The sequence below is a fragment of the Schistocerca cancellata genome, chromosome 5, assembly GCF_023864275.1.
Source record: "Schistocerca cancellata isolate TAMUIC-IGC-003103 chromosome 5, iqSchCanc2.1, whole genome shotgun sequence".
Classification (NCBI taxonomy): domain Eukaryota; kingdom Metazoa; phylum Arthropoda; class Insecta; order Orthoptera; family Acrididae; genus Schistocerca; species Schistocerca cancellata.
The window spans coordinates 482,403,802-482,428,851 of NC_064630.1; the positions used below are offsets into that span (position 1 = coordinate 482,403,802).

Consider the following 25,050-nt stretch of genomic DNA (forward strand, 5'->3'; position numbering starts at 1 on the left):
GTAGGTGGTGGTGGGAGGATGTATAGGGCAGGTCTTGCATCCAGGCCTTGCATACAAGCCATGGGGCAAGGGGTTGGGAGTAGGTGATGTGTACGGGTGGATGAGGATATTGCGTAGCTTTGGTGAGTGGTAGAATAGCACTTTGGGAGGGATGGGAAGGACAGTGGATAGGACACTTCTGATTTCAGGGCATGAAGAGAGGTAGTCGAAACTGTGGTGGAAACTGTAATTCAGCTGCTCCAGTCTTGGTTGGTACTGAGTCATGAAGGGAATGCTCCTCTATGGCCGGACAGTGAGACTTCTGGAGGTGGACTGTGTTTGCACGAGGTTGGGAGGGTAATTACATTCTGTGAAGGCCTCAGTGAGTCTCACGGTATATTCTTGGGCTTCTTGGTGTGGAATGAATGGCAGCTGTTGAAGTGGAGGTATTGCTGGTGGTTGGTATGTTTGGTATGGACAGAGGTACTGATGTAGCCATCTTTGAGGTGGAGGTCAACATCAAGGAAGGTGGCTTGTTGGATTGAATTGGAATAGGGGAGGGGGATGGGCAAGATGCTGTAAGATTCTAGAGGAATGTAGATAGGGTGTCCTCACCCTCGATCCAGATCACGAAGATGTCGTCAGTGAATCTGGACCAAGTGAGCGGCTTGGGATTCTAGGTGTTTAGGAAGGATTCCTCAAGATGGCCCTTGAATAGGTTGGCATAGGATGGTGGTGCACGGTGCCCATAGCCAAGTCCTGGATTTGTTTGTAGGTAATGCTTTCAAAGGAGAAATAATTGTGGGTGAGCATATAGTTGATCATGGTGACTGGGAAGGAGATTGGTTTGGAATCTGTTGGACATTGGGAGAGGTAGTGTTCAATTAATATAGTCAATTAATATATTTGATTTAATTGTAATCACTACTCTTCTAAGTCAAAAGGCTATAGGCATGGGACAGGAGTCACCGATTTGGCTTTTGTATCACTGAAAATTTTAAAATATTTGCAAAATATTTTAATTACCTTCTTAATTGTCCAGAACCAATCCATGAGCTTAAATACTCAACTGCTCATGAATATCCAGATGATGATTTACCCCGACTATCAAAGAAACTGAAAAAGTTATTAAAACCTTATAGAGCTAGTTACTGGAGAATTACAGCGGAACTTTTGTAGTGGTCTGTACCAAAAATTTAAAAAAAGGGCTAAAATTTATCTTTCATAAAACTTGGGCTCTCCCAGGAGATTGGAAGGTGGCCTCCATACATCCACTGCATAAAAAAGGCAATAAACAAGTTGTTAACAACGGAGGAATTTCTTTACAACCAGTTGCATATAATATATTTTCAAGTTTATACTGATCTGTGCAGAAACAACACTGGAAAGAAATCTAGGTGAATATCAAGGTTGTTTTAGGGAGGGAGCAAATATTTAATCTGAAGTCAACCAAATGTCACAGATTACTGAATTTGGAAGGTCAGTATTTTTCTTTGAAATTTCTTGTAATGTATTTTGCTAGCGTAAGGTATGAGGAAGTTTTAAAGCATCATTCTCGTGATTCCATGGTGGGTGAGTGGTCTGAAGCCTAGATTGGTAATTTGTGACCACTGGTTCGATTCCTGCAGCTACCAACTTTGCTTTTCTTTCCATTTTATTTTATTCTTCATACTGTTAAACTATTAATTGTCAAATTTAAATGAAACAATGGGAAATCCAGGGTAGAATGTAACAATATTGTGAAAATGGAAGTTGCCACTCACCATATGCTGAGTTGCAGAGAGGCACAACGAAAAGACTGTCACAAATACAACTTTTGGCTAATAAGGCCTTGATACATCCACTGTGTGTGTGTGTGTGTGTGTGTGTGTGTGTGTGTTTGTCGTTTAATTTTGATGAAAGCCTTATTGGCCGAAAGCTGTATTTGTGACAATCTTTTTGTTGTGCCTGTCTGCAACTCAGCATATCTCTGCTATATGGTGAGTGGCAACTTTCCTTTCACAATATTGTTAAATTTAAATATATTTAAATAGTTCAGTTTATATACCTAAAATTAATATATTCAGTTGAGATACAGTTACTATCATTGTAAGTCAAAAAACTATAGGCCACCACACTCATATAATTTTGCGCAAGGCACCACTGCTTGCACTGCTTTATTTACACACAAGAACGGAGTTTAGTCATACCTGTTCAGATCATCCAACACAATTATGTTGCGTTTCAATCTTTTTATGACTGTTTTTAATTAACAGCATCTACACCTTCACTGTGGGTAACAATCATTAGAACTAGTGCAGATAACAGCAAAGTCTGTCTTTGTTAATTCTTGTTTCAAATAGCACTTGATTCATGTGAGCCCTCTGGCTTCATGTAACCTAACTTACTCACTTCACTATCAATGCTTTTTGTTTCCTCAGCAAACACCTCAGATGTGACTGTCACATGAATAATGACAAATGCTTAAATAACAAATGTGATTATGAAAATGTATAGTATAATTGGATAGATAATCCGAGTGGTGGCAGGAGAAAGATTAAAGAAATGTGCAAACTATCAGAGTCAATGGCTCCTCCTCCTGGCAGAAGGGTTGAAGGGGAAGGAAGGGGGATAAAGGAAATGAGATAGTGAGGTTTAGGACATGAGGACCACTCAGAAAAATCACCCAGAAGGCCAGGTCAAGGGTACATACCAGATGGGATAAAAAGGAAGGATTGATTGTTGGGAACTGCACTGGACGAGTTTAAAAAACCTGAGAGCTTAAAGGTGGAAAATAGAACAATAAGCAGGACAGAGATTACTGTCAAAATAACATGGAAGAGTTCATAAAAGCAGAAATCTAAGTACATTATACTTGGTAGAGGTGAGAACAGGCAAAAATAGAACAGGTCAGAAAATAAGAGATACAGAAAAGCAAAAAGGAATGAAGAAAGGAGTAGTTAGTGGAAAGAAATCCTGAGCCCAAGGAAATTAAAGAACATAATTAATGTAATTTAAGGAGATGGGACCTGGATAAACTGAAAGAACCAGAGGTTGTACAGAGTTTCAGGGAGAGCATAAGGGAACAATTGACAGGAATGGGGGAAAGAAATACAGTAGAAGAGGAATGGGTAGCTTTGAGGGATGAAGTAGTGAAGGCAGCAGAGGATCTAGTAGGTAAAAAGACGAGGGCTAGTAGAAATCCTTGGGTAACAGAAAAAATATTGAATTTAATTGATGAAAGGAGAAAATATAAAAATGCAGTAAATGAAGCAGGCAAAAAGGAATACAAACGTCTCAAAAATGAAATCGACAGGAAGTGCAAAATGGCTAAGCAGGGATGGCTAGAGGACAAATGTAAGGATGTAGAGGCTTATCTCACTAGGGGTAAGATAGATACTGCCTACAGGAAAATTAAAGAGACCTTTGGAGATAAGAGAACCACTTGTATGAACATCAAGAGCTCAGATGGAAACCCAGTTCTAAGCAAAGAAGGGAAAGCAGAAAGGTGGAAGGAGTATATAGAGGGTCTATACAAGGGCGATGTACTTGAGGACAATATTATGGAAATGGAAGAGGATGTAGATGAAGATGAAATGGGAGATACGATACTGCGTGAAGAGTTTGACAGAGCACTGAAAGACCTGAGTCGAAACAAGGCCCCCGGAGTAGACAACATTCCATTGGAACTACTGACGGCCTTGGGAGAGCCAGTCCTGACAAAACTCTACCATCTGGTCAGCAAGATGTACGAGACAGGTGAAATACCCTCAGACTTCAAGAAGAATATAATAATTCCAATCCCAAAGAAAGCAGGTGTTGACAGATGTGAAAATTACCGAACAATCAGTTTAATAAGCCACAGCTGCAAAATACTAACACGAATTCTTTACAGACGAATGGAAAAACTAGTAGAAGCCGACCTCGGGGAAGATCAGTTTGGATTCCGTAGAAATACTGGAACACGTGAGGCAATACTGACCTTACGACTTATCTTAGAAGAAAGACTAAGGAAAGGCAAACCTACGTTTCTAGCATTTGTAGACTTAGAGAAAGCTTTTGACAATGTTGACTGGAATACTCTCTTTCAAATTCTAAAGGTGGCAGGGGTAAAATACAGGGAGCAAAAGGCTATTTACAATTTGTACAGAAACCAGAGGGCTGTTATAAGAGTCGAGGGACATGAAAGGGAAGCAGCGGTGGGGAAGGGAGTAAGACAGGGTTGTAGCCTCTCCCCGATGTTATTCAATCTGTATATTGAGCAAGCAGTAAAGGAAGCAAAAGAAAATTTCGGAGTAGGTATTAAAATCCATGGAGAAGAAATAAAAACTTTGAGGTTTGCCGATGACATTGTAATTCTGTCAGAGACAGCAAAGGACTTGGAAGAGCAGTTGAATGGAATGGATGGTATCTTGAAGGGAGGGTATAAGATGAACATCAACAAGAGCAAAACGAGGATAATGGAATGTAGTGGAATTAAGTCGGGTGATGCTGAGGGAATTAGATTAGGAAATGAGACACTTAAAGTAGTAAAGGAGTTTTGCTATTTGGGGAGCAAAATAACTGATGATGGTCGAAGTAGAGAGGATATAAAATGTAGACTGGCAATGGCAAGGAAAGCGTTTCTGAAGAAGAGAAATTTGTTAACATCGAGTATAGATTTAAGTGTCAGGAAGTCATTTCTGAAAGTATTTGTATGGAGTGTAGCCATGTATGGAAGTGAAACATGGACAGTAAATAGTTTGGACAAGAAGAGAATGGAAGCTTTCGAAATGTGGTGCTACAGAAGAATGCTGAAGATTAAATGGGTAGATCACATAACTAATGAGGAAGTATTGAATAGGATTGGGGAGAAGAGAAGTTTGTGGCACAACTTGACCAGAAGAAGGGATCGGTTGGTAGGACATGTTCTGAGGCATCAAGGGATCACCAATTTAGTATTGAAGGGCAGCGTGGAGGGTAAAAATCGTAGGGGGAGACCAAGAGATGAATACACTAAGCAGATTCTGAAGGATGTAGGTTGCAGTAGGTACTGGGAGATGAAGAAGCTTGCACAGGATAGAGTAGCATGGAGAGCTGCATCAAACCAGTCTCAGGACTGAAGACCACAACAACAACAACAATTAATGTAAATTAAGATCAGTTGAGCAGCAAGAACCAAGGACATATTTTAATACCAGTCCTCACCTGTGAAGTTCTAAGAAACTCGCGTCTGGGGGAAGAATCCAGAGGGCGCGTGTGGTGAAGCAGGCATTGAGGTCGTGACTGTCATTTCATAGAGCGCGCTATGCAACAGGATATTGTGTCTTGCCAATATATGCCCTCCGTCTATGTCCATTCATCCTAACTGAACTTAGTGGTAGAACGCCGAACATTGTTCACAAGAGAGCTGCCACATGAAATGGCTATCCATTTGATAGTGTGTTTTGCCAATTACGGGGCTGGTATAGGTGGTGATAGGAGGGTGCATAGGGCAAGTCTTACAGGGGATGGTCACAGTGTTAGGAGGCATAGGGTAGGAAAATGGGGGTGTGGTGGGCAAAATGTCAGACAGAATGGACCTCATTTCAGGACACCAGTGTAACAAGTCATAGGCTTGCCAATGCAGCTGATTAATACATTCAATACCTGAGTGTTACTGAGTGGCAAGAAATGTACCCCTTAGCATATTTTTTTGGAAGGGATCAGCAGTACCAGGATTGGATATGATGGCCTGGGAAATCTGCTTTTGAACTAGGCTGGTGGGGTAATTAGTCCAGTGAAGGCTGAGGTGGAAGTGGTGGTGTACTGCTGTAGAGTCTGCATCCAAACAATTATCTTTGCCTTGAATGCCAAGGATGTATAGGAGGGAATGTTTGGCATGGAAAGGTTGGCAACTGTCAAAGTATAGGCACTGTTTTTTGGTGATTGGTTTAATGTGAACAGCAAAACTTCGTGAATTATAATTAGGAGGATGTGTTTAGAAATTCAAAAAACTTTAACAGGTCAGTCTCACCCTGATTCTATATGGTAAAGATCTCGTTATTGTATCTAAACCAAACCAGAGACTGAAGGCCTACAAATCCCAGGAAACATTCTTCAAAGCGACACCTGACAAGATTGGCACAGGAGGGAATAATCCTTGTTCCCATGGCTGTGCTCCCAACTTGTTTGTATGCCTGCCCCTCAGAGGTAAAGTACTTGTCGCTAAGTATAAAGTTGATTAAGTTGAGCAAGAAGGTTTTTGTAGGTCTGGAACCTAGTGGGTGCTGGTTGAGGTAATGTTCAGCAGCAGACTGACCATGTACACAGTGTGTGTTGGCATAGAGGGAGGTGGCATTAGAGGTGACAAACAATGTATGTGATGGGTGTGGAGTGGGCACAGATTTCAGATGGAGGAGGGAAGTCTTTGTATTGTAGTCTGGAGGTGTTGATCAACTAAGGCAGATATAAGTTTGGTGGGTGCCTTGAAGCCACTAGCTTTGGGACAGCCAGTGGGATGGGTTTGTGAATCTCAGGAAGAAGGTAAAACGTTGGAGTCTGTGGTTTGGGCAGCATAAGAAGTTCTATGGATGGAAGTGTTAATCTGTGTGAGGTTTTAAGGAGGGATGTAGGTCAGTTTATATTGCAGGGATGGGACTTTGGTGGCAGGTGGTGTATGAAGAGGTGTCAAACAACTGGTACAGACAACCACTTAAAAACTCCCATTGTTCAAGTACCACAGCTGTAGATCCCTTGTCTGCTGGGAGGATAATGATGGAGTCATCAATTTTTAGAAAATGAAGAACCAGAAGTTTTGCAGAGGATAGGTTAGGGTCATGTTGTACAGACCTAAGGAAGGCCTGTGAGGCAATGGTGGATGTTAAGAATTCTTGGAATGATTGTAAGGAGTTATTTTGAGGTTGTAGTGGTGGATCAAGATGGGATTGTGGTTGGAACTGTTCAATGCAGGGTTCAGTCTCAGGTTTGCTTTTCAAAAGGTTTTGGGATTGGTTTGCAAAGTGATATTTCCTGTTGACATTACATGTGAAGGAAAGTAGGTCTTCACCAAGACAACATTATTAAATACAAATTTAGGGCTGAAAGGGAGACCCTTGGAAAATACAGGTAATTCTGGAGGGAAGAGTACCTTAGATGACTGGCTGAGAATACTGTACTGTTGTGGCTGGTTCTTATGATCATGAATTATTGTTGTTCTGGGAGACAGTAGTGAAGGCTGGAGAATGTTAAGAAGGTTGCTGAGGGAGTTTGTAGAAGAGAAATGGTGGTTGATGCTGTGGTTATTTACAGAGCTATAAAGGGATAGGAAAGGAAACACATGCTGTTGCAGAGTATTAGATGGTAGGATAGCTTTTTGAGGTGAAGTTTGGCCTGTTGTAGCAGTTTGAAGTTGGCTTCATGGATGATACCATCCAAGGACTCATCAGGAGCAGATAACTGTATGATTTTGTAGAAATAGAGAAGTCATGTGGAGTGGAAATTGGCAGAAGAGGCATATAGGTCATAGATTAGCCAAGTAAGTACAGTAGTTGCTGTATTTGTAAACTGTCAGTAATCTCGGTCGTGCTTCTTGACCTATCTTCCACGTTTAAGCTCTCGGGTTTTCAAGTCACATCCATTGTACCCCAAAAAATCAGTCTTCCCATCTCATCTCGTCCAGTAGAGCTGCCCTTATACAGAGTTGTGGGCAACTTTCTGAACTCTCTCCGTTTCCTAAATCTTGCCAGTCCTTTTCCTTCATCCCTCTTCCTTCCCCTTCAACATTTCTGCCAGGAGGAGGAGCTGCTGACTCTGAAAGCTTGCACTTTTCTTTAACTTTTGGATGTGTTTTCTCCTGCTGCTGCTGCTGCTGCTGCTTGGTGAGTAGTTTTTTTTACCTATCCAATTTATGTTACATATTTTCAAAAATTTATTATTTTTGTTGATATAAAGGTGATTGAGTAAGCCTGTGTTGTGATTGACGTGTTTTTTGTTTGTAAAATATATTTATAGAATTTATTAAAGCCAAATTTTCTACATATAGAATAATAATAGATACTGAAAAAATTTCCACAATAACATCTTCCAGCCTCAACAGCATCATAAATATGCAGTCTCATAGAACATAATTAATTATGAAGGATGACTACAGTGTGTAAGAAATGTTAACTAATTACTGTAATAATATTTTGCAAAGAAATAACATAATGTGGGTAATATACAATTGATATTTTCTGCAGTGAAATTCCCCATTTTATTTTAATAATTACAATTAGAAATGTTCCTACATATCTTCTTGTACACTAAGAATTCATAATGAATATTATTTCTCCTTGTTACAGACTGATGCGCTCAGATGTTCTGGCATCAGCAATCTTATGTGATGTGAAAGAAACAGTGAAGGAAGCAACAGCAAAATTCAGAGACTGGATGAATAATGGCACACACATCCCTCCCAATCTAAGAGAAGTTGTCTATGTTGCAGGTTGTTATTCAAAATCTGAATATCTTAACATAATAAAAACTCACAAATCTTTCTCTTTTTAGTAATCAAGCTTGTCTTGCAGAGTAATAATAAGTGTCTTCAAATATAAATCTGTAGTATGTGCACCATTCAGGAGTACATCTTATATCAGGTACACTGAGATACGTGACAGAGTGCAGCAACTAGCCACAAACTAGTTTTAGCTTAATTTATTCAAAAAGTACTTTTTGAGTAAAGTAACCAAAAACCAATTGGTGGCTGGTTGCTGTACACCATCAACAATTATTGCACTTCATAGCCATGTTCTCCACCTATATTTTTGACAATTTTGTTTTGCATTGAAATTATATTGTATATTTTTTTCTCCTCTAATAAACGAGCCATGCTCTTTTTGTACTACTGCCTATGTTTCATATGTGTTCCAGCTTAAATTTCTGCAATTTACCTCTTACTTTAGTTTTGTGCAATAATGCTGACAAATATTTAAACTTAACATGGATAAAAAAAAAATATGATGTTGCAGTAATATGATAAGATCTGTGTTTTTTCTGTGACCAGTATGGTGTGATAATTATTTTTACATTATTATGGAAGTGTTATTACTTAGCTTCTGCAGCTGCTTTGCAAACTGTCCAAATTTTAGTTCACTAGAAAGAAGAGGTGAAACCCCCATTGCACTAACTTCCCATGAAAAGTTCTTCTATACTGCATTGTTGAGCTGCTTAAGCATCAGATGCAGTATGCATGATGAATTGTCTCAAAAAGCCTAAGGCATGACATTTTTTTCTCGAGGCAGAAAGTATGACAGATACTTAAAATTAACTTGTGTGAGGTTGGGGCAGGAGGAGAGCATTGTGTTAATGTAAGAAGACTACTGTAGCACTGCAGACAGAATTTGTAATAATTTTTCATATTACATATAGCATTCAGTGGTGTGTTTTTTGACTGTGAACACAATCTCTTCACCTCTTCACCTTCATTTATATTTTGCAAATTATTTTAAAGTATGCAGCAAAGAGTCAGGTGGCAGCCACCAACTGAGCAGCAGCAGCAAAGAAGTAACTGATTTTGTGACATTTTACAAGCTCATAACCAGGAGTGAATTGTGTTCATTAGAGTCTACAGTGAAGTTCAGCAAAGTGTGTCAATAGCATTTGTTTGTCTGTTTAGTGTAGTTTCCCACCATCTTTAATATGACAGGGACTGTGATTGCTGTGTACCGATGCACAGCTCCAGGCTGTGTCGGCTTCAGTTACACAGCTCGAGACTGCAGTGAATGGACATGACTGTTGTGGACCAGCTGTGGGGATCCAACAGATGTCCAGCAAGACCTAAGAGTCCACAAATCAGTCTGTACCAGTGGCCAACCCAGTTATTGCTCACATTGAGATTCACCACTCACCTGTTTTCAGCCCAGTTACTGCTCACATTGAGGTTGACTCTTTATCTGTGGTCAAATGGGAAGCCACCTCAGGGCATGCAAGCTGCAAAAGTCTTCTCAGGGGACTGACTGTAAGGCCTCCCCAGTTAGTCTGACAAACAGTTTTCAGGTGCTATGTGTGACAGACAGTGTCCCTCAGCCAGATGCAGTCACCTGCCCTAACTCATAGAAGCCTCTCAAACTACAAGATCCAGGCAGTCACAGAAGATGGGATTATTGGTAGTTGGGAGCTCCAATGTTACATGTGTTATGGGTCCCGTGAGGGACATGGCTGCCAAGGAGGTGAAGAAAGCCAGTGTCAAATTGGTGTGCATACGAGCAGATGTGGAACAGATCCTTCCAGGTGCCATGGAGAGCACAGGTTGCAGCCAACTGCAGGTGGTTCCTTATATCAGTACCAATTAAGTGTGTTGCTTTGGATTGGAAGAGATTTTCTCTGAATTTGAGTGGCTATCTGAAGTGATAAAGGCTGATAGTCTTGCTTGTGAGATGAAAGCAGAGTTCACTGTTTGCAGGATAGTCAACAGGCCTGATTGCAGACATCTAGTACAAAACCTATTGGAGGGCCTGAATCAAAGGCTCAGTTGGTTCTGTGACCATGTAGGGATGCAGATTCCTTGACTTGCACTATAGGATTGTGGGGTTTTGGATTTCGTTAAATAGATCAGGAGTCCATTATACACAGGAGGTGGCTACATATGTGATCTGTGTGACATGGACTGGGCGGTTTTTAGGTTAGAGGGTCTCAGGGAAACACAGCAAGTTCTTCAATCTCAAAGGGTGCAGGTAAAATATGCAAAGAATGTAGATACAGGAACCATTGGTATACAGTTGTAAATTGTCATAGCTGTATTGGGGAAGTACCAGGGCTCCAAGCGCTAATAGCAAGCACTGATGCTCAAATTGTTATAGGCACTGAAAGCTGGCTAAAGCCAGAGACAGGATCAGTCAAAATTTTTGCGAAGAACCTAATGGTGTTCCAAATGGATAGGCTAAACACAGTTGGTGGTGGCATGTTTATTGCTGTTAAAGGTAATTCAGCTTGTCACAAAATTAAAGTAGATAGTTCCTGTGAGTTAGAATGAGCAGAGGTCATTCTTTGCAGCTGAAATAAAATAATAATTGGATCCTTTTACTGACCTCCCAATTCAGAAGATACAATTGCTGAAAGGTTCAAAGAAAACTTGAGTTTGATTTCAAACACATACCTGACTCATACAATCATAATTGGTGGTGACTTAAGTTTATGCTCGATATGTTGACAGAAATACATGTTTAAATCCAGAGGTATGCATAAAACAACATCCAAAATTGTGCTAAATGCATTCTCTGAAAATTATTTTGAGCAATTAGTTCATGAGCCCACTCAAATAGTAAAAAGTTGTGAAAACATGTGTCCTCTTAGCAACAAGTAATCCTGAGCTAATAATAAGCATCAGAATGGATACAGGGATTAGTGAACACAGGGTTGTCGTAGTGAGACTAAATACCATAACTACCAAATCCACCACCACCAAAACGAAAAGAAAAATATATCTATTTCAGAAAGCAAATAAAAAGTCACGATACGTTTCTGAGACACAGTCTCTGCTCCTTCCAAATTAAGAATGTAAGTGTAGACTAGACGTGGCTTGAATTCAGAGAAATAGTATTGACAGCAATTGAGAGATGTATACAAAATAAATTAACAAAAGATGGAGCTGATCCCCCATGGTTCACAAAAAAGGACAGAACACTGCTGCAGAACAATGAAAAAAGCTTGCCAAATTCACACAAATGCAAAATCCCCAAGATTGCCAATGTTTTACAGAAGCTCAAAATTTTGCTTGGACTTCAATGCTAAATGCTTATAATAATTTCCACAATGCAATTCTGTCTTGAAACCTGGCAGAAAATCCAAAGAGAGTCTGGTCATATGTAAAGTATGCTAGTGGTCAGACACAATCACTGCATTCTATGCAGGATAACAGTGGAAATACTATCAGTGATAGTGATGCTAAAACAGAGTTACTAAACACAGCCTTCTGAAATGGTTTCACCACTGAAGATGAAGTAAATGTAACTTAGAAGTAGATATCCTCAGAGTAGCGAAGCAACTTAAACCACTTAATAAAAGCAAATCTTCCAGTCCAGAATGTATACCAGTTAGGTTCCTTTCAATGTGTGCTGATGCATTAGCTTCACGTTTAACAATTGTATACGACTGCTCTCTTGGCGAATGATCTGTATCCAATGACTGGAAAGGTCACACCAGTATTCAAGAAACGCAATAGCAGGAATCCACTAAATTACAGCTCCGTATCATTAACATTGATGCGCAGCAGGATTTTGGAACATACATTTTGTTCGAACATTGTGAATTACCTCAAAGAGAACAGTCTATTGACATGCAGTCAACAGATTTAGAAGACATTGTTCTTGTGAAATACAACTGGGTCATTACTCACACAAAGTGTTGAATGCTGTCGATGAGGGATTTGAAATTGATTCTTTATTTCTAAATTTCAACACCGTACCTCACAAACAACTTGTAATGAGATTACATGCTTATGGAATATTGTCTCAGTTATGTGACTGGATTAATAATCTCCTGTCAGGGAGGTCACAGTTCATAATAATTGACAGAAAGTACTCCAATAAGACAGACATGATGTCTTGCATTCTCCAAGGTAGTGTTACGAGCCCTCTGCTGTTCCTTATCTTTGTAAACGATGTAGGAAACAATCTGAGCAGCCAGGGTCTGCAGATGATGCTGTCGTTTATCGTCTAGAAGAGCCATCAGAAGAAGAAAAATTGCAAAACAATATAAAAAAGATATCTGTATGGTACGAAAATTGGCAAGTGACCCTAAATAATGAAAAGAGTGAGGTCATCCACATGAGTACAAAAGGAATCCTTTAACTTCAGTTACACAATAAATCATGATACAGAAATGCCACTGTTCCAGTTCTATGTCCAACAGCAACTGAATACTTTGTTTCTTCCTGGGAAGTACAGCAGTGAACCAGTGAGAATCATATCATGTTACTGAGCTCAGGTAAATCAGAATACACAGTCAATGCATGATTGCTAGAAGTATATTGTGAAATCGATTACAGCAGATGCAGAGTAGATGACTAGGGATAGACATTGCCATTTGGTTCAGTAATGTAAACATAAAAAAATAATAAATGTGATAGTTGAATCTCTCGCATAAATATGCCTGCACTATACAACTCACTTCAAACAAGAAACATAACTCAAAGTAATACCTCATAAGATAACCATTGTTTGTCAAAAAGTGATACCATTTGTTGACTCCATTGTTGTTCTAAGAATTGTAAAGAGGTTCTGTCTCACCATGCATAATACTGGTCTTTATAGAAGATAGATTTTTTTTTTTTTGCCTTGGAAATTTCTTGGTAAATACGTTGATTTCTTTCAGTCCTAGTGATCGAGTCTTGCACTTTCGTGTGTATGTCATCTTTCTTCCTTCTTTATATTGAACCACAAATAAATCTCTGCTAGCATATAAAATGTGCATGTGATTCACTAATAGATAATGTTACTTTATTTTTGTCTAGGGATAAAGTATGGTGGTGTAAAGGAATGGCAGTATTGTTGGCACAAATACAACAGTACTGGAGTGCCAAGTGAGAGAAAGCTGCTGCTAAAGGCCCTAGGTGTCGCATCAGATCCATGGATTTTACAAAGGTATTTGTCTTAATGGTTGATTTTTCCATGCAACTGAATTTCAGTAAATTAAACCAATTATAAATAGTTCTGTCACTTCTACTCTAGTCAGCAGCTCAGTCACAAATACATGACATAATTTGCAACCAAGAAATTTTTTAATTTGTTAGCAATCAGTATGAGCTTCCTGACTAATTATTCAGCCTGGATTGTTGCTCAGTGTACACCATAAAGCTTTATAATCGTTATTCCGACCCTTACATCAACTGATGAGGATAGGGATAAGAAATTTCTGCATCATAATGTTTTTCACACTCATGAATAGTTTTGCTAGCATTGTAAGGAAATAATTTTCAATGCCGTGTGCCTGTAGAAAACACACACACACACACACACACACACACACACACACACACACACACACACGAGAGAGAGAGAGAGAGAGAGAGAGAGAGAGAGAGAGAGAGAGAGAGAGAGAGAGAGAGGGGGGGGGCCTGATTTAATGTACTTTAATCAGTACTATGGGCCTTTAATCAGTTTTTTTTTATGATTACTCTGGATCATCACTGTAGTCTAGAGGTAGCAACATTGATCACCTGATCCTTTGTTCCACATTTCATCCCAGCCACTGCTTAGATTGAATCAAAATCATCAGCTATGGTGGTCAAAGATTTTGGTACGAGTCCTTCTCTTTTTTCAAAAAGCTTGTCAAAAGAGAGCAGAGGAGCAGGCACCTTCTTGTCCTTCAGTTAAAGGTGGAAGATTCACCAATAATCAACAGTAAGAGGATGCAGAAGGCAATGGAAACCACTGCATTAATGACACATTAAGTGTATCCACAAGAAATGCAGTCTGTAACTGAAAAAATGTTGTCTTGACACTGACAGAAGGTTCTGGCTTTGTTCCACATTCAAATTTCTGGGAAGGAATTGCAAAGTAGGGGGTGACCATGAAAAAAGATTGAAAAAACCAATGAAAGGGTAACATTCTATGAGTCAGAACATGGAAAGGCATTCGTCTGAATGTGGGAAGCATGCTAGGGAATCTAGCACCATCTAGGTGCAATAGAAGTGAAAAAAAGATAAGCATTCCTGGGTAAATGAACATAATTTCAACAGCAGAGGACAGGAGTAGGATTCATTATAGGTTGGTTGGTTGGTTGGTTTGGGGAAGGAGACCAGACAGCGTGGTCATCGGTCTCATCGGATTAGGGAAGGATGGGGAAGGAAGTCGGCCGTGCCCTTTCAGAGGAACCATCCCGGCATTGGCCTGGAGTGATTTGGATTTGGAGAAATCATGGAAAACCTAAATCAGGATGGCCGGATGCGGGATAGAACCGTCGTCCTCCCGAATGCGGGTCCAGTGTCTAACCACTGCGCCACCTCGCTCGGTGGGATTCATTATAAATAGTATAGTAGGATACAGAATGAGTTATTGTGAATGGTTCAGACATAAGATTATCATCATCAAAACTGAAACCAAACCAGTGCTAACAGCTACAGTTCAGATATACATGCCGACATCACAAGCCAATTATGACGAGATATACAATATGAGGGAACTGAGTAGGTCGTTAGTAACTCATGAAAGATTGAAATGGTATGGTACAGGATGAAATGGAAAGTACAGTTACGGAAGAATATGTGCTTGGAAGTAAAAACGAGACCAGAAACACTTTTTGAGTTCTGCAATAAATTTCAGCTAGAAAATCAGGTACAGTAAAAGTCCAATATAATGCAACAGTCAGGGGACATTCTTTACTCCTGTATTACAGTTTAACCACAGTAATCTGAGAGTTAGTTATGCAATAACAAACTACACATGGAAAGTTTGGAAAAGAAAATAATGAGATGTTGTACTGTACCTACTATTTATTGGACAGCATTGAAATTTAAAGAACATTATAAGTGTAACATTTAAAAAGCATACCAAAAACAGCAATTAGATAAACTTCACTCAAACTGCTACCAAACAGTGATGCTACAGTAGTTCCACATACATTATTGTATTGCACTATGATATCTAAAATACATGACTATCTACAGCGTGCTCCGCACACCATTTTTCTTTCATTTTTCCACCAATTTGAAGCAGTCTATTAGCTTGTTTTGCCCATTTCACACTTCTCCTTTTTTGTGTGTTTTATTATGTTCTTCATGTGCAAAATCTGAATGTGGCTGGGTTCACTTTGCCTTTTCATGCATGTAATCACTTTATTTGTATGATCCAGTCTTCCCACATGAACTGTGAAAATCTTGTATACTTTCTTCTTCTTCTTCTTCTTTGACTGCTGATTGGTTACAAAAGCCCGCATCTCGTGGTCGTGCGGTAGCGTTCTCGCTTCCCACGCCCGGGTTCCCGGGTTCGATTCCCGGCGGGGTCAGGGATTTTCTCTGCCTCGTGATGGCTGGGTGTTGTGTGCTGTCCTTAGGTTAGTTAGGTTTAAGTAGTTCTAAGTTCTAGGGGACTTATGACCACAGCAGTTGAGTCCCATAGTGCTCAGAGCCATTTGGTTACAAAACATAAATGTGATTAACCATCATCTTTCATTTAAAATGTGATATAATTTTTTATGTACATGTTAGCCTTCCCCCTGCCTCTGTCTCACATTCACCATAAGTGGAACATATTATTATTTGAATAGAATCTTACCCTGTAAAATTTGTTGTCATAATATAGGAGAGAGTTTTCACATTTCCTGTTCACAGGTTCTTGATCCAGTCACTGGATCGTAATCTTGTTAGACCACAAGACATCAAGGTCGTTCTGGCAGTAGTTGCTGCCAACCCTGAAGGAAGGCTTCTAGCATGGCGCCATCTCAAGGCACACTGGGATCTCATGAGAGCTACATTTGGCAACGGCACATTCACATTAGGCAGCCTAATATCGGCAGTGACTTCACATTTTGCAACGGAGTATGACTATCAAGAGGTGAGAGAAACTTCAGCAATCGTAATCAAATTCTATGCAGACAATGGCAAAGATAATATCTTAGTTCACTGTATAACTTCCTCATACAGAAACAAACGGCTCCATATGCAGAAATAGTGCATTATCCCAAACTTCACCTGATATTACACACATTACATTATGTAAAAAGTCAATGCAATTAGGAAGTTCAGTAGTAAATGAACAACAATAATACATAGTTTTTGTATTCAGCCAGAATGATCTCAATTGTTTTGTTCCATTATAGTCTTCACCTAGATGCATTTTCTAAAATGATAATTATGATCCACAGGTCATTGGTGTTGCAGCAAATCTTTCTTCGAATACCTTTTCACATTAATTTCTTTTATTAATTGATGTTGAAAATTATATGCATGTTAGAATGTGTTATTGACAATTCTGCACATCTCATATTGGTTACATCCACTGTCCATGACATCTCACAAAGATGCATCTGCCAAAACTGGCACCATAACTAAGAGAATTGATAAAATTGGCTGATTTAGTGACTGATCTAATTTTATAATTTACAGACTTTTTGGCATTCATAATATCTTGTTTTTTTATAAGCATTCAGTGATAAATCATCATTATAAAATTTGCTTCATAATGTTCATGTATGAGTTTTGTGAGACATTAATTTGACTTCCGTTTACCTCATGGGTGAATCTGTCTATTCAGTTTGTGAATTTTATGTAAGAACAACAGGAAAATTACTACTTGACAGCATTGTTTCCCAAAGCTTCTCAAAATGATGCACAAGATCCAGTATTATCTATTAAAGTCTATAGTATGACAAAACTGGCTAAGATTGACAGCCTCATACTCAAAAATAGTAAAGCCACTCTTCTCCCAGTTATGATTCATTCTCTTTACCTTTCTCTCTAAGCATCGCCACTTTCTCTTCACTTACAGCCATTAACTGAGTTTTATCATGTACCCTCTGTGATTCTCTCTTCCATTCCCCTCTCTCATGCCTATTGCTGCTAGCATTTGTAATTAAAACTTATCTTTCCACACTTTTTGTTTATTGTTGTACTTACCACTTATTATTATTATTTTCTTCTTTCCTTTCTCAGACCTTAGGTCTGGTTAAAAATGGAATGTGACGCGGACCTTGATCAAGCGTGACTTCCTTTTAACTGTATGGTGTATGTTACATTGTATTTAGGAACTTTCGAGTTATTGAACATGTATCAATAATTACGGATTTCTGTAGTTGTATATATACGTTTGGATGTAGCTGCATTGCATTGATGTACTGGTGGATAGTGTGTGGTATGACTCCTGTAGTTGATAGTATAATCGGTGTAATGTCAACTTTATCCTGATGCCACATGTCCTTGACTTCCTCAGCCAGTTGGATGTATTTTTCAATTGTTTCTCCTGTTTCTTCTGTATATTTGTTGTATTGGGTATGGATATTTTGATTAGTTGTGTTAATTTCTTCTTTTTATTGGTGAGTATGATGTCAGGTTTGTTATGTGGTGGTGTTTTATCTGTTATAATGGTTCTGTTCCAGTATAATTTGTATTCATCATTCTCCAGTACATTTTGTGGTGCATACTTGTATGTGGGAACGTGTTGTTTTATTAGTTTATGTTTTATGGCAAGTTGTTGATGTATCATTTTTGCTACATTGTCATGTCTTCTGGGGTATTCTGTATTTGCTAGTATTGTACATCCACTTGTGATGTGATCCACTGTTTCTATTTGTTGTTTGCAAAGTCTGCATTTATCTGTTGTGGCATTGCAATCTTTAATAATATGCTTGCTGTAATATCTGGTGTTTATTGTTTGATCCTGTATTGCAATCATGAATCCTTCCGTCTCACTGTATATATTGCCTTTTCTTAGCCATGTGTTGGATGCGTCTTGATCGATGTGTGGCTGTGTTAGATGATACAGGTGCTTGCCATGTAGTGTTTTCTTTTTCCAATTTACTTTCTTCATATCCGTTGATGTTATGAGATCTAAAGGGTTGTAGAAGTGGTTATGAAATTGCAGTGGTGTAGCCGATGTATTTATATGAGTGATTGCTTTGTGTATTTTGCTAGTTTCTGCTCGTTCTAGAAAGAATTTTCTTAAATTGTCTACCTGTCCATAATGTAGGTTTTTTATGTCGATGAATCCCTTTCCTCCTTCCTTTCTGCTTAATGTGAATCTTTCTGTTGCTGAATGTATGTGATGTATTCTATATTTGTGGCACTGTGAACGTGTAAGTGTATTGAGTGCTTCTAGGTCTGTGTTACTCCATTTCACTACTCCAAATGAGTAGGTCAATATTGGTATAGCGTAAGTATTTATAGCTTTTGTCTTGTTTCTTGCTGTCAATTCTGTTTTCAGTATTTTTGTTGGTCTTTGTCTATATTTTTCTTTTAGTTCTTCTTTAATATTTGTATTATCTATTCCTATTTTTTGTCTGTATCCTAGATATTTATAGGCATCTGTTTTTTCCATCGCTTCTATGGAGTCACTGTGGTTATCCAATATGTAATCTTCTTGTTTAGTGTGTTTTCTCTTGACTATGCTATTTTTCTTACATTTGTCTGTTCCAAAAGCCATATTTATATCATTGCTGAATACTTATGTTATCTTCAGTAATTGGTTGAGTTGTTGATTGGTTGCTGCCAGTAGCTTTAGATCATCCATGTATAGCAAATGTGTGATTTTGTGTAGGTATGTTCCAGTAATATTATATCCATAATTTGTATTATTTAGCATGTTGGATAGTGGGCTCAGAGCAAGGCAGAACCAGAAAGGACTTAATGAGTCTCCTTGGTATATTCCACGCTTAATCTGTATTGGCTGTGATGTGATATTATCTGAATTTGTTTGGATATTAAGTGTGGTTTTCCAGTTTTTCATTACTATGTTTAGGAACTGTATCAATTTAGGATCTACTTTGTATATTTCCAATATCTGTAGTAACCATGAGTGGGGTACACTATCAAAAGCTTTTTGGTAATCAGTGTATGCATAGTGTAGCGACCTTTGTTTAGTTTTAGCTTGATATGTCACCTCTGTATCTATTATCAGTTGCTCTTTACATCCTTGTGCTCCTTTGCAGCAGCCTTTTTGTTCTTCATTTATAATTTTGTTGTGTGTTATTAATTTCTGTGTAATGACTGAAGTTAATATTTTGTAGATTGTTGGTAGGCATGTTATGGGGCGATATTTAGCTGGGTTTGCTTGATCTTTAGGTTTCAGATAGGTTATTCCATGTGTAAGTGTATCAGGGAATGTGTATGGGTCTGCAATGTAACTGTTAAATAATTTAGTTAGATGTGAATGTGTTGAGGTGAACTTCTTTAGCCAGAAATTTGCTATTTTATCATTTCCAGGGGCTTTACAATTGTGCGTAGAATTAATTGCTCGGGTGACTTCATGTTATCACTTCAGGCATTTGTGGTATCATCTTGTATGAGTCTGTTTCTGCTTGTATCCACCGTGCATGCCTGTTATGTTGTACCGGGTTTGACCATATGTTGCTCCAGAAGTGTTCCATGTCTGTTATGTGTGGTAGATTGTCTATTTTAATGTGTGTGTTATCTATTGTCTGGTAAAATTTCTTTTGGTTTGTGTTGAATGTTTGGTTTTGTTTCCTTCTATTTTCACTTTTTTTGTATCTTCTAAGTCGTTTGGCCAATGCTTGTAATTTCTGCTTCTTTTCATCTAATTGCTATATTGCTTCTTGTTGTGAGATTTTACCTAACCTTTTTCGTTTTTTGTCTGATATTTCATTTCTTATAAATTGTGTTAGCTGTCCGATGTCTTTTCTCAGTTTTTCTGTTCTGATCTGTAGCCTGTGTTGCCATGCTGCTTTTGTGGGTTTCTTCTGTGTGTTGGTTGGTTCTGATCTCTGCCTAGTGTGTATATTTAGTGTAGTGAGTGCTCCTATATAAACCAGTAGTTGTAACTCTTCCATAGTTGTGTTTTCATTTATTTTGTTGTGTATGATTGTGTTGATAGTTTTTATTATTGTTTCAACTTGTGGGTTATTTGGCAGGCTATGCAAGAATGGTCTAATGTCTGTATTTGTGTCTTTGTATTCTATATATGTCAGATGAAATTTCTCTTCTATATCTAACATGTGTGTCACTTCGTGTTCTATTTGTGCTTGTGTTGGTCTTTGTTTGTTTGCTCTGGGATGTTTGAGTCCTTTACAGGGATGTTTGAGTCCTTTACTGTATTTTCTTCTTCTTCTTCTTCTTCTTCTTCTAATTGCACATTATTTTGTTTCAGTATTTGTTGTACTTGTTGTTTGATGTTTTCTAATTCTGACTGGGGTATCCTGTTATTTTTTATTAGTACACGGATCTGATCAGCTAGTCGTTGTTCTGTTAAAAATTTTAATTCCGGGTATCTGGTAATAAATGTTGTGTATACTTGTGATCTGTATCCAGTTGTGTTGGTTCCTAGATTTGTTGCTTGGTAATAACAGAACATGAGGTGTAGATTAACTTCATCTGACAATCTCATCCTCTGTCTTTGTTTTCCTTCTAGGGTGGTTGCAGGAAGCATATCCTGAAAAACACTTCTATTTGGATTTAAATCATTTTCCAGTTGGCTAGCAGTGTCGTTACCATTGTGGGCGGGCATAGGAATCAAGCGTCGTCCCCGACCATGACGGCGCTTGTCCGAGGCTTCTTTAGTTCTGTCCTGAACCAAGTAATCACACTAAAAGGGGGGTTAGCCCTATTAGTGGTTTGTTCTTTTCGTCGCCTTTTACGACTGGCAGAACATACTAGAGGCCTATTCTTTTCCCGGGCCTCCACAGGGCTTATTATTATTATTATTATTATTATTATTATTATTATTATTATTATTATTATTATTATTATTATTATTATTATTATTATCTAGTATTTTGCCTAGTGGCAGGTCCATGTCTTCGTACGGAGAATTTCTGGTTCCACTGTTCCCTGTCTTAAGCTTCTTCCTTCAGTCTGTTGTATCTCCTTCCATCTTTCATGTCGTCCAGATGTTGAATTCTTCTTCTCTGAAGAATTGTACACAGAATACTTCTCTTCTCTCCTACTCTTCGCAGTACATCGTCAGTACATATGCGATCTGTCCACTTGATCTTTCCCATTCTCCTCCAGCACCACATTTCAAAGCTCTCTAAGTATTTTTTCTCCTTCTTTCTTATGGTCCATGTCTCTGCTCCATACAGTGCAATGCTCCAAATGTAGCACTTTATCAGTTTTTTCCTCAATGCCAAACTCAACTGGCTGGTCAGCAGAGTCCTCTTCTTGTTGAAAACAGCTTTGGCCATGGCGATTCTTGCTCGAATTTCATTGGTGATAAAACTTCCCAGGTACTTGAACTGATTCACATTTTTCAGTTCCCGATTGTCAACAGTTATCTTCAAGTGTTTCTCATGTTTTGATATGCGCATCACTTTTGATTTTTCGATGTTGATTTCCATGCTGTATTTTCTTCCCATTTCCACCAAATTGTTCATCATGTGCTGCAGCTTGCCAGGTTAAATAAATCAATAAATAAATAAATCACTAAATATATCTAAAAACAAAGATGATGAGACTTACCAAACAAAAGCGCTGGCAGGTTGATAGACACACAAACATACACACAAAATTCAAGCTTTTGCAACAAATAGTTGCTTCATCAGGAAAGAGGGAAGGAGAGGGAAAGACGAAAGGATGTGGGTTTTAAGGGAGAGGGTAAGGAGTCATTCCAATCCCGGGAGTGGAAAGATTTACCTTTAGGGGGAAAAAAGGACAGGTATACACTCGCGCACACATATCCATCCGCACATACACAGACACAAGCAAACATTTGTAAAGGCAAAGAGTTTGGGCAGAGATGTCAGTCGAGGCTGAAGTAAAGAGGCAAAGATGTTGTTGAAAGACAGGTGAGGTATGAGTGGTGGCAACTTGAAATTAGCGGAGGTTGAGGCCTGGCGGATAACGAGAAGAGAGGATACACTGAAGGGCAAGTTCCCATCTCCAGAGTTCTGACAGATTGGTGTTAGTGGGAAGTATCCAGATAACCCGGATGGTGTAACACTGTGCCAAGATGTGCTGGCCGTGCACCAAGGCATGTTTAGCCACAGGATGATCCTCGTTACCAACAAACACTGTCTGCCTGTGTCCATTCATGCGAATGGACAGTTTAAACATGCCTTGGTGCACAGCCAGCACATCTTGGCACAGTGTTACACCATCCGGGTTATCTGGATACTTCCCACTAACACCAATCTGTCAGAACTCCGGAGATGGGAACTTGCCCTTCAGTATATCCTCTCTTCTCGTTATCTGCCAGGCCTCAACCTCCGCTAATTTCAAGTTGCCGCCACTCATACCTCACCTGTCTTTCAACAACGTCTTTGCCTCTTTACTTCAGCCTCGACTGACATCTCTGCCCAAACTCTTTGCCTTTACAAATGTCTGCTTGTGTCTGTGTATGTGCGGATGGGTGTGTGTGTGTGTGTGTGTGTGTGTGTGTGCGCGCGCGAGTGTATACCTGTCCTTTTTTCCCCCTAAGGTAAGTCTTTCCACTCCCGGGATTGGAATGGCTCCTTACCCTCTCCCTTAAAACCCACCTCCTTTCGTCTTTCCCTCTCCTTCCCTCTTTCCTGATGAAGCAACTGTTTGTTGCGAAAGCTTGAATTTTGTGTGTATGTTTGTGTTTGCTTGTGTGTCTATCGACCTGCCAGCGCTTTTGTTTGGTAAGTCTCATCATCTTTGTTTTTAGATATATTTTTCCCACGTGGAATGTTTCCCTCTATTATATTTAAATCACTAAATAAATAGTTAAAATATGTATCAACAAAAATAATCAATGTTTGAAAATATAACATAGAGAAATAAAAAATCTATACACCAAATTCCAGCGGGAGAAAACACAATTAAAAGATACAGAAATGCACAAACTCGTGCAGCCAGTGGCTCCGTCTTGGGCAGAAGGATTGAAGGTTCTTGCACATTCATTACATCTTCTTTGCTTTCGTCTGTTCTCATGAATTTCCTTGAATTTTTGTACATTTTTCAATTTTTCCAATATTTAACTTTGCAGCTGTTATTTTCTTTTTCTCTCATTTTCCTTTGTTTCATTCTCACCACTGTCACCAACGCTCACATATTATACTTGGTTCTTTAGAAAACATGCTTTGCATCACCTCAGCTAAGGACCCATATTCTGTTTTTTGAAACCTGCTTGTCCCTGGGAGTTACCCTCAAAATCTTAACTTTGAAAGCCCCTATTTCTGGATGTAATCCCACTCTTCAGCAGCCCCTGTTACAGTTTCAAATACAGCAGTCTGTTGCACTTAACTCTGGTAACCTGTGATGCATATACCTCATCTGCCAATTGCACTCTGCCAGATTTAACTCCTCTATAAAATACTGCATTTATTTTCCCCTCATGTTTCCTTGGATGGTATCATTTGCCAACCGAACTACAAACTGCAACATCAGGTCAGACTTGACCTCAAGAAGTTATCCTACCTTCTTTTAAACTACCTCAACAGTGGTGTTTCCATCCCTGTCCCATTTCAGCTCCCTCAATAGCTGCACCGTGTACCACCACTCCTCTCCTGCAAACTGAGCTTCACCAACCTTTTTAATATCCCCCAATCTTCACCACTGACTCCCAGAGCAATGGAAACTTAGGATTACAAGAACTAACAACAACACAAGAGTTCTCAACTCTCATCTAAGGCCCTCTCCCCTCCTAAATTATATGTATTATCTGTGGGTCAGCATCTATGGGTCTCCCTTTCAGATATAACTGTATTAATCATGGTTCTTTGGTTAAGGGCCTACTTTCCTTCACATGTGATGTCAGCTGGAAGTATCATGTTGCAACCCAATCTCAAAACCTTTCCAACAAAAAACATAAGATTGCACCCTGCCTTGAACAGTTTCAATCAAAATCCCAACTTTATCCACCATCACTACCTCAAAATCACTCTTTACAAGCTTTCCAAGAATTCCTTGCATCCAGCATTCTTTAACCACACTTTTTCTGATCCCTACAACATTATTCTAACAAGACCTGTACAGAATCCCTATAAACTGATGACTCCATCATTTCCAAGTGGACAAGGGATCTACCATTGTCACTTGCATTCTTTAGTACACAGACTCCCCATCCCTCCTACATTAAAAACACAGGAAATCTCCCCTCCTGTCTACATGAAAAACACCAGCCATTTCATGAATTGTTGGAAATTTTGGCACATCACACTCCCACCACTCACCTTGCTTGTGAATAGTGATGCATCTCTCTATATACTAACATCTCCCACATACATGATCTGTATGTTGGTGAACATGATCTCAACTAGCACTCACTTTATTCCAAACTTACAATATCTTGCTTACCTTAATCACTCTTATACTTAAAAAACTATTTTACCTTTGAGGGGCAGACATACAAAGAGATGAGGGGTACAGTTATGGGAACCAGGATGACTCCTTCCTAAGCCAAGTTTTTCATGGGTCACTAGGAGGGGGCTTTCCTGGGATCGATAAGCTTTCAGCCCCTAGTTTGGTTTAGATACATGAATGTCATCTTCACAATACAGACTCAAGGTTAAGCTTAACACAGTCTCCCAATT

The 25,050-nt window shown here is 39.0% G+C and overlaps 1 protein-coding gene across 5 annotated transcripts in view; it reads left to right on the forward strand.

Annotated features, from left to right (window-relative positions):
* LOC126187525 (glutamyl aminopeptidase-like) overlaps nucleotides 1-25,050 on the forward strand; it is a 249,380-nt gene that overhangs the window by 202,777 nt on the left and 21,553 nt on the right. For all 5 annotated transcript variants that reach the window (XM_049928662.1, XM_049928663.1, XM_049928664.1 and 2 more), the window contains 3 exons: nucleotides 8,259-8,401; nucleotides 13,406-13,535; nucleotides 16,223-16,445. In XM_049928662.1, coding sequence (XP_049784619.1) covers nucleotides 8,259-8,401; nucleotides 13,406-13,535; nucleotides 16,223-16,445 — 496 coding nt within the window. The remainder of the gene's footprint in view (nucleotides 1-8,258; nucleotides 8,402-13,405; nucleotides 13,536-16,222; nucleotides 16,446-25,050) is intronic.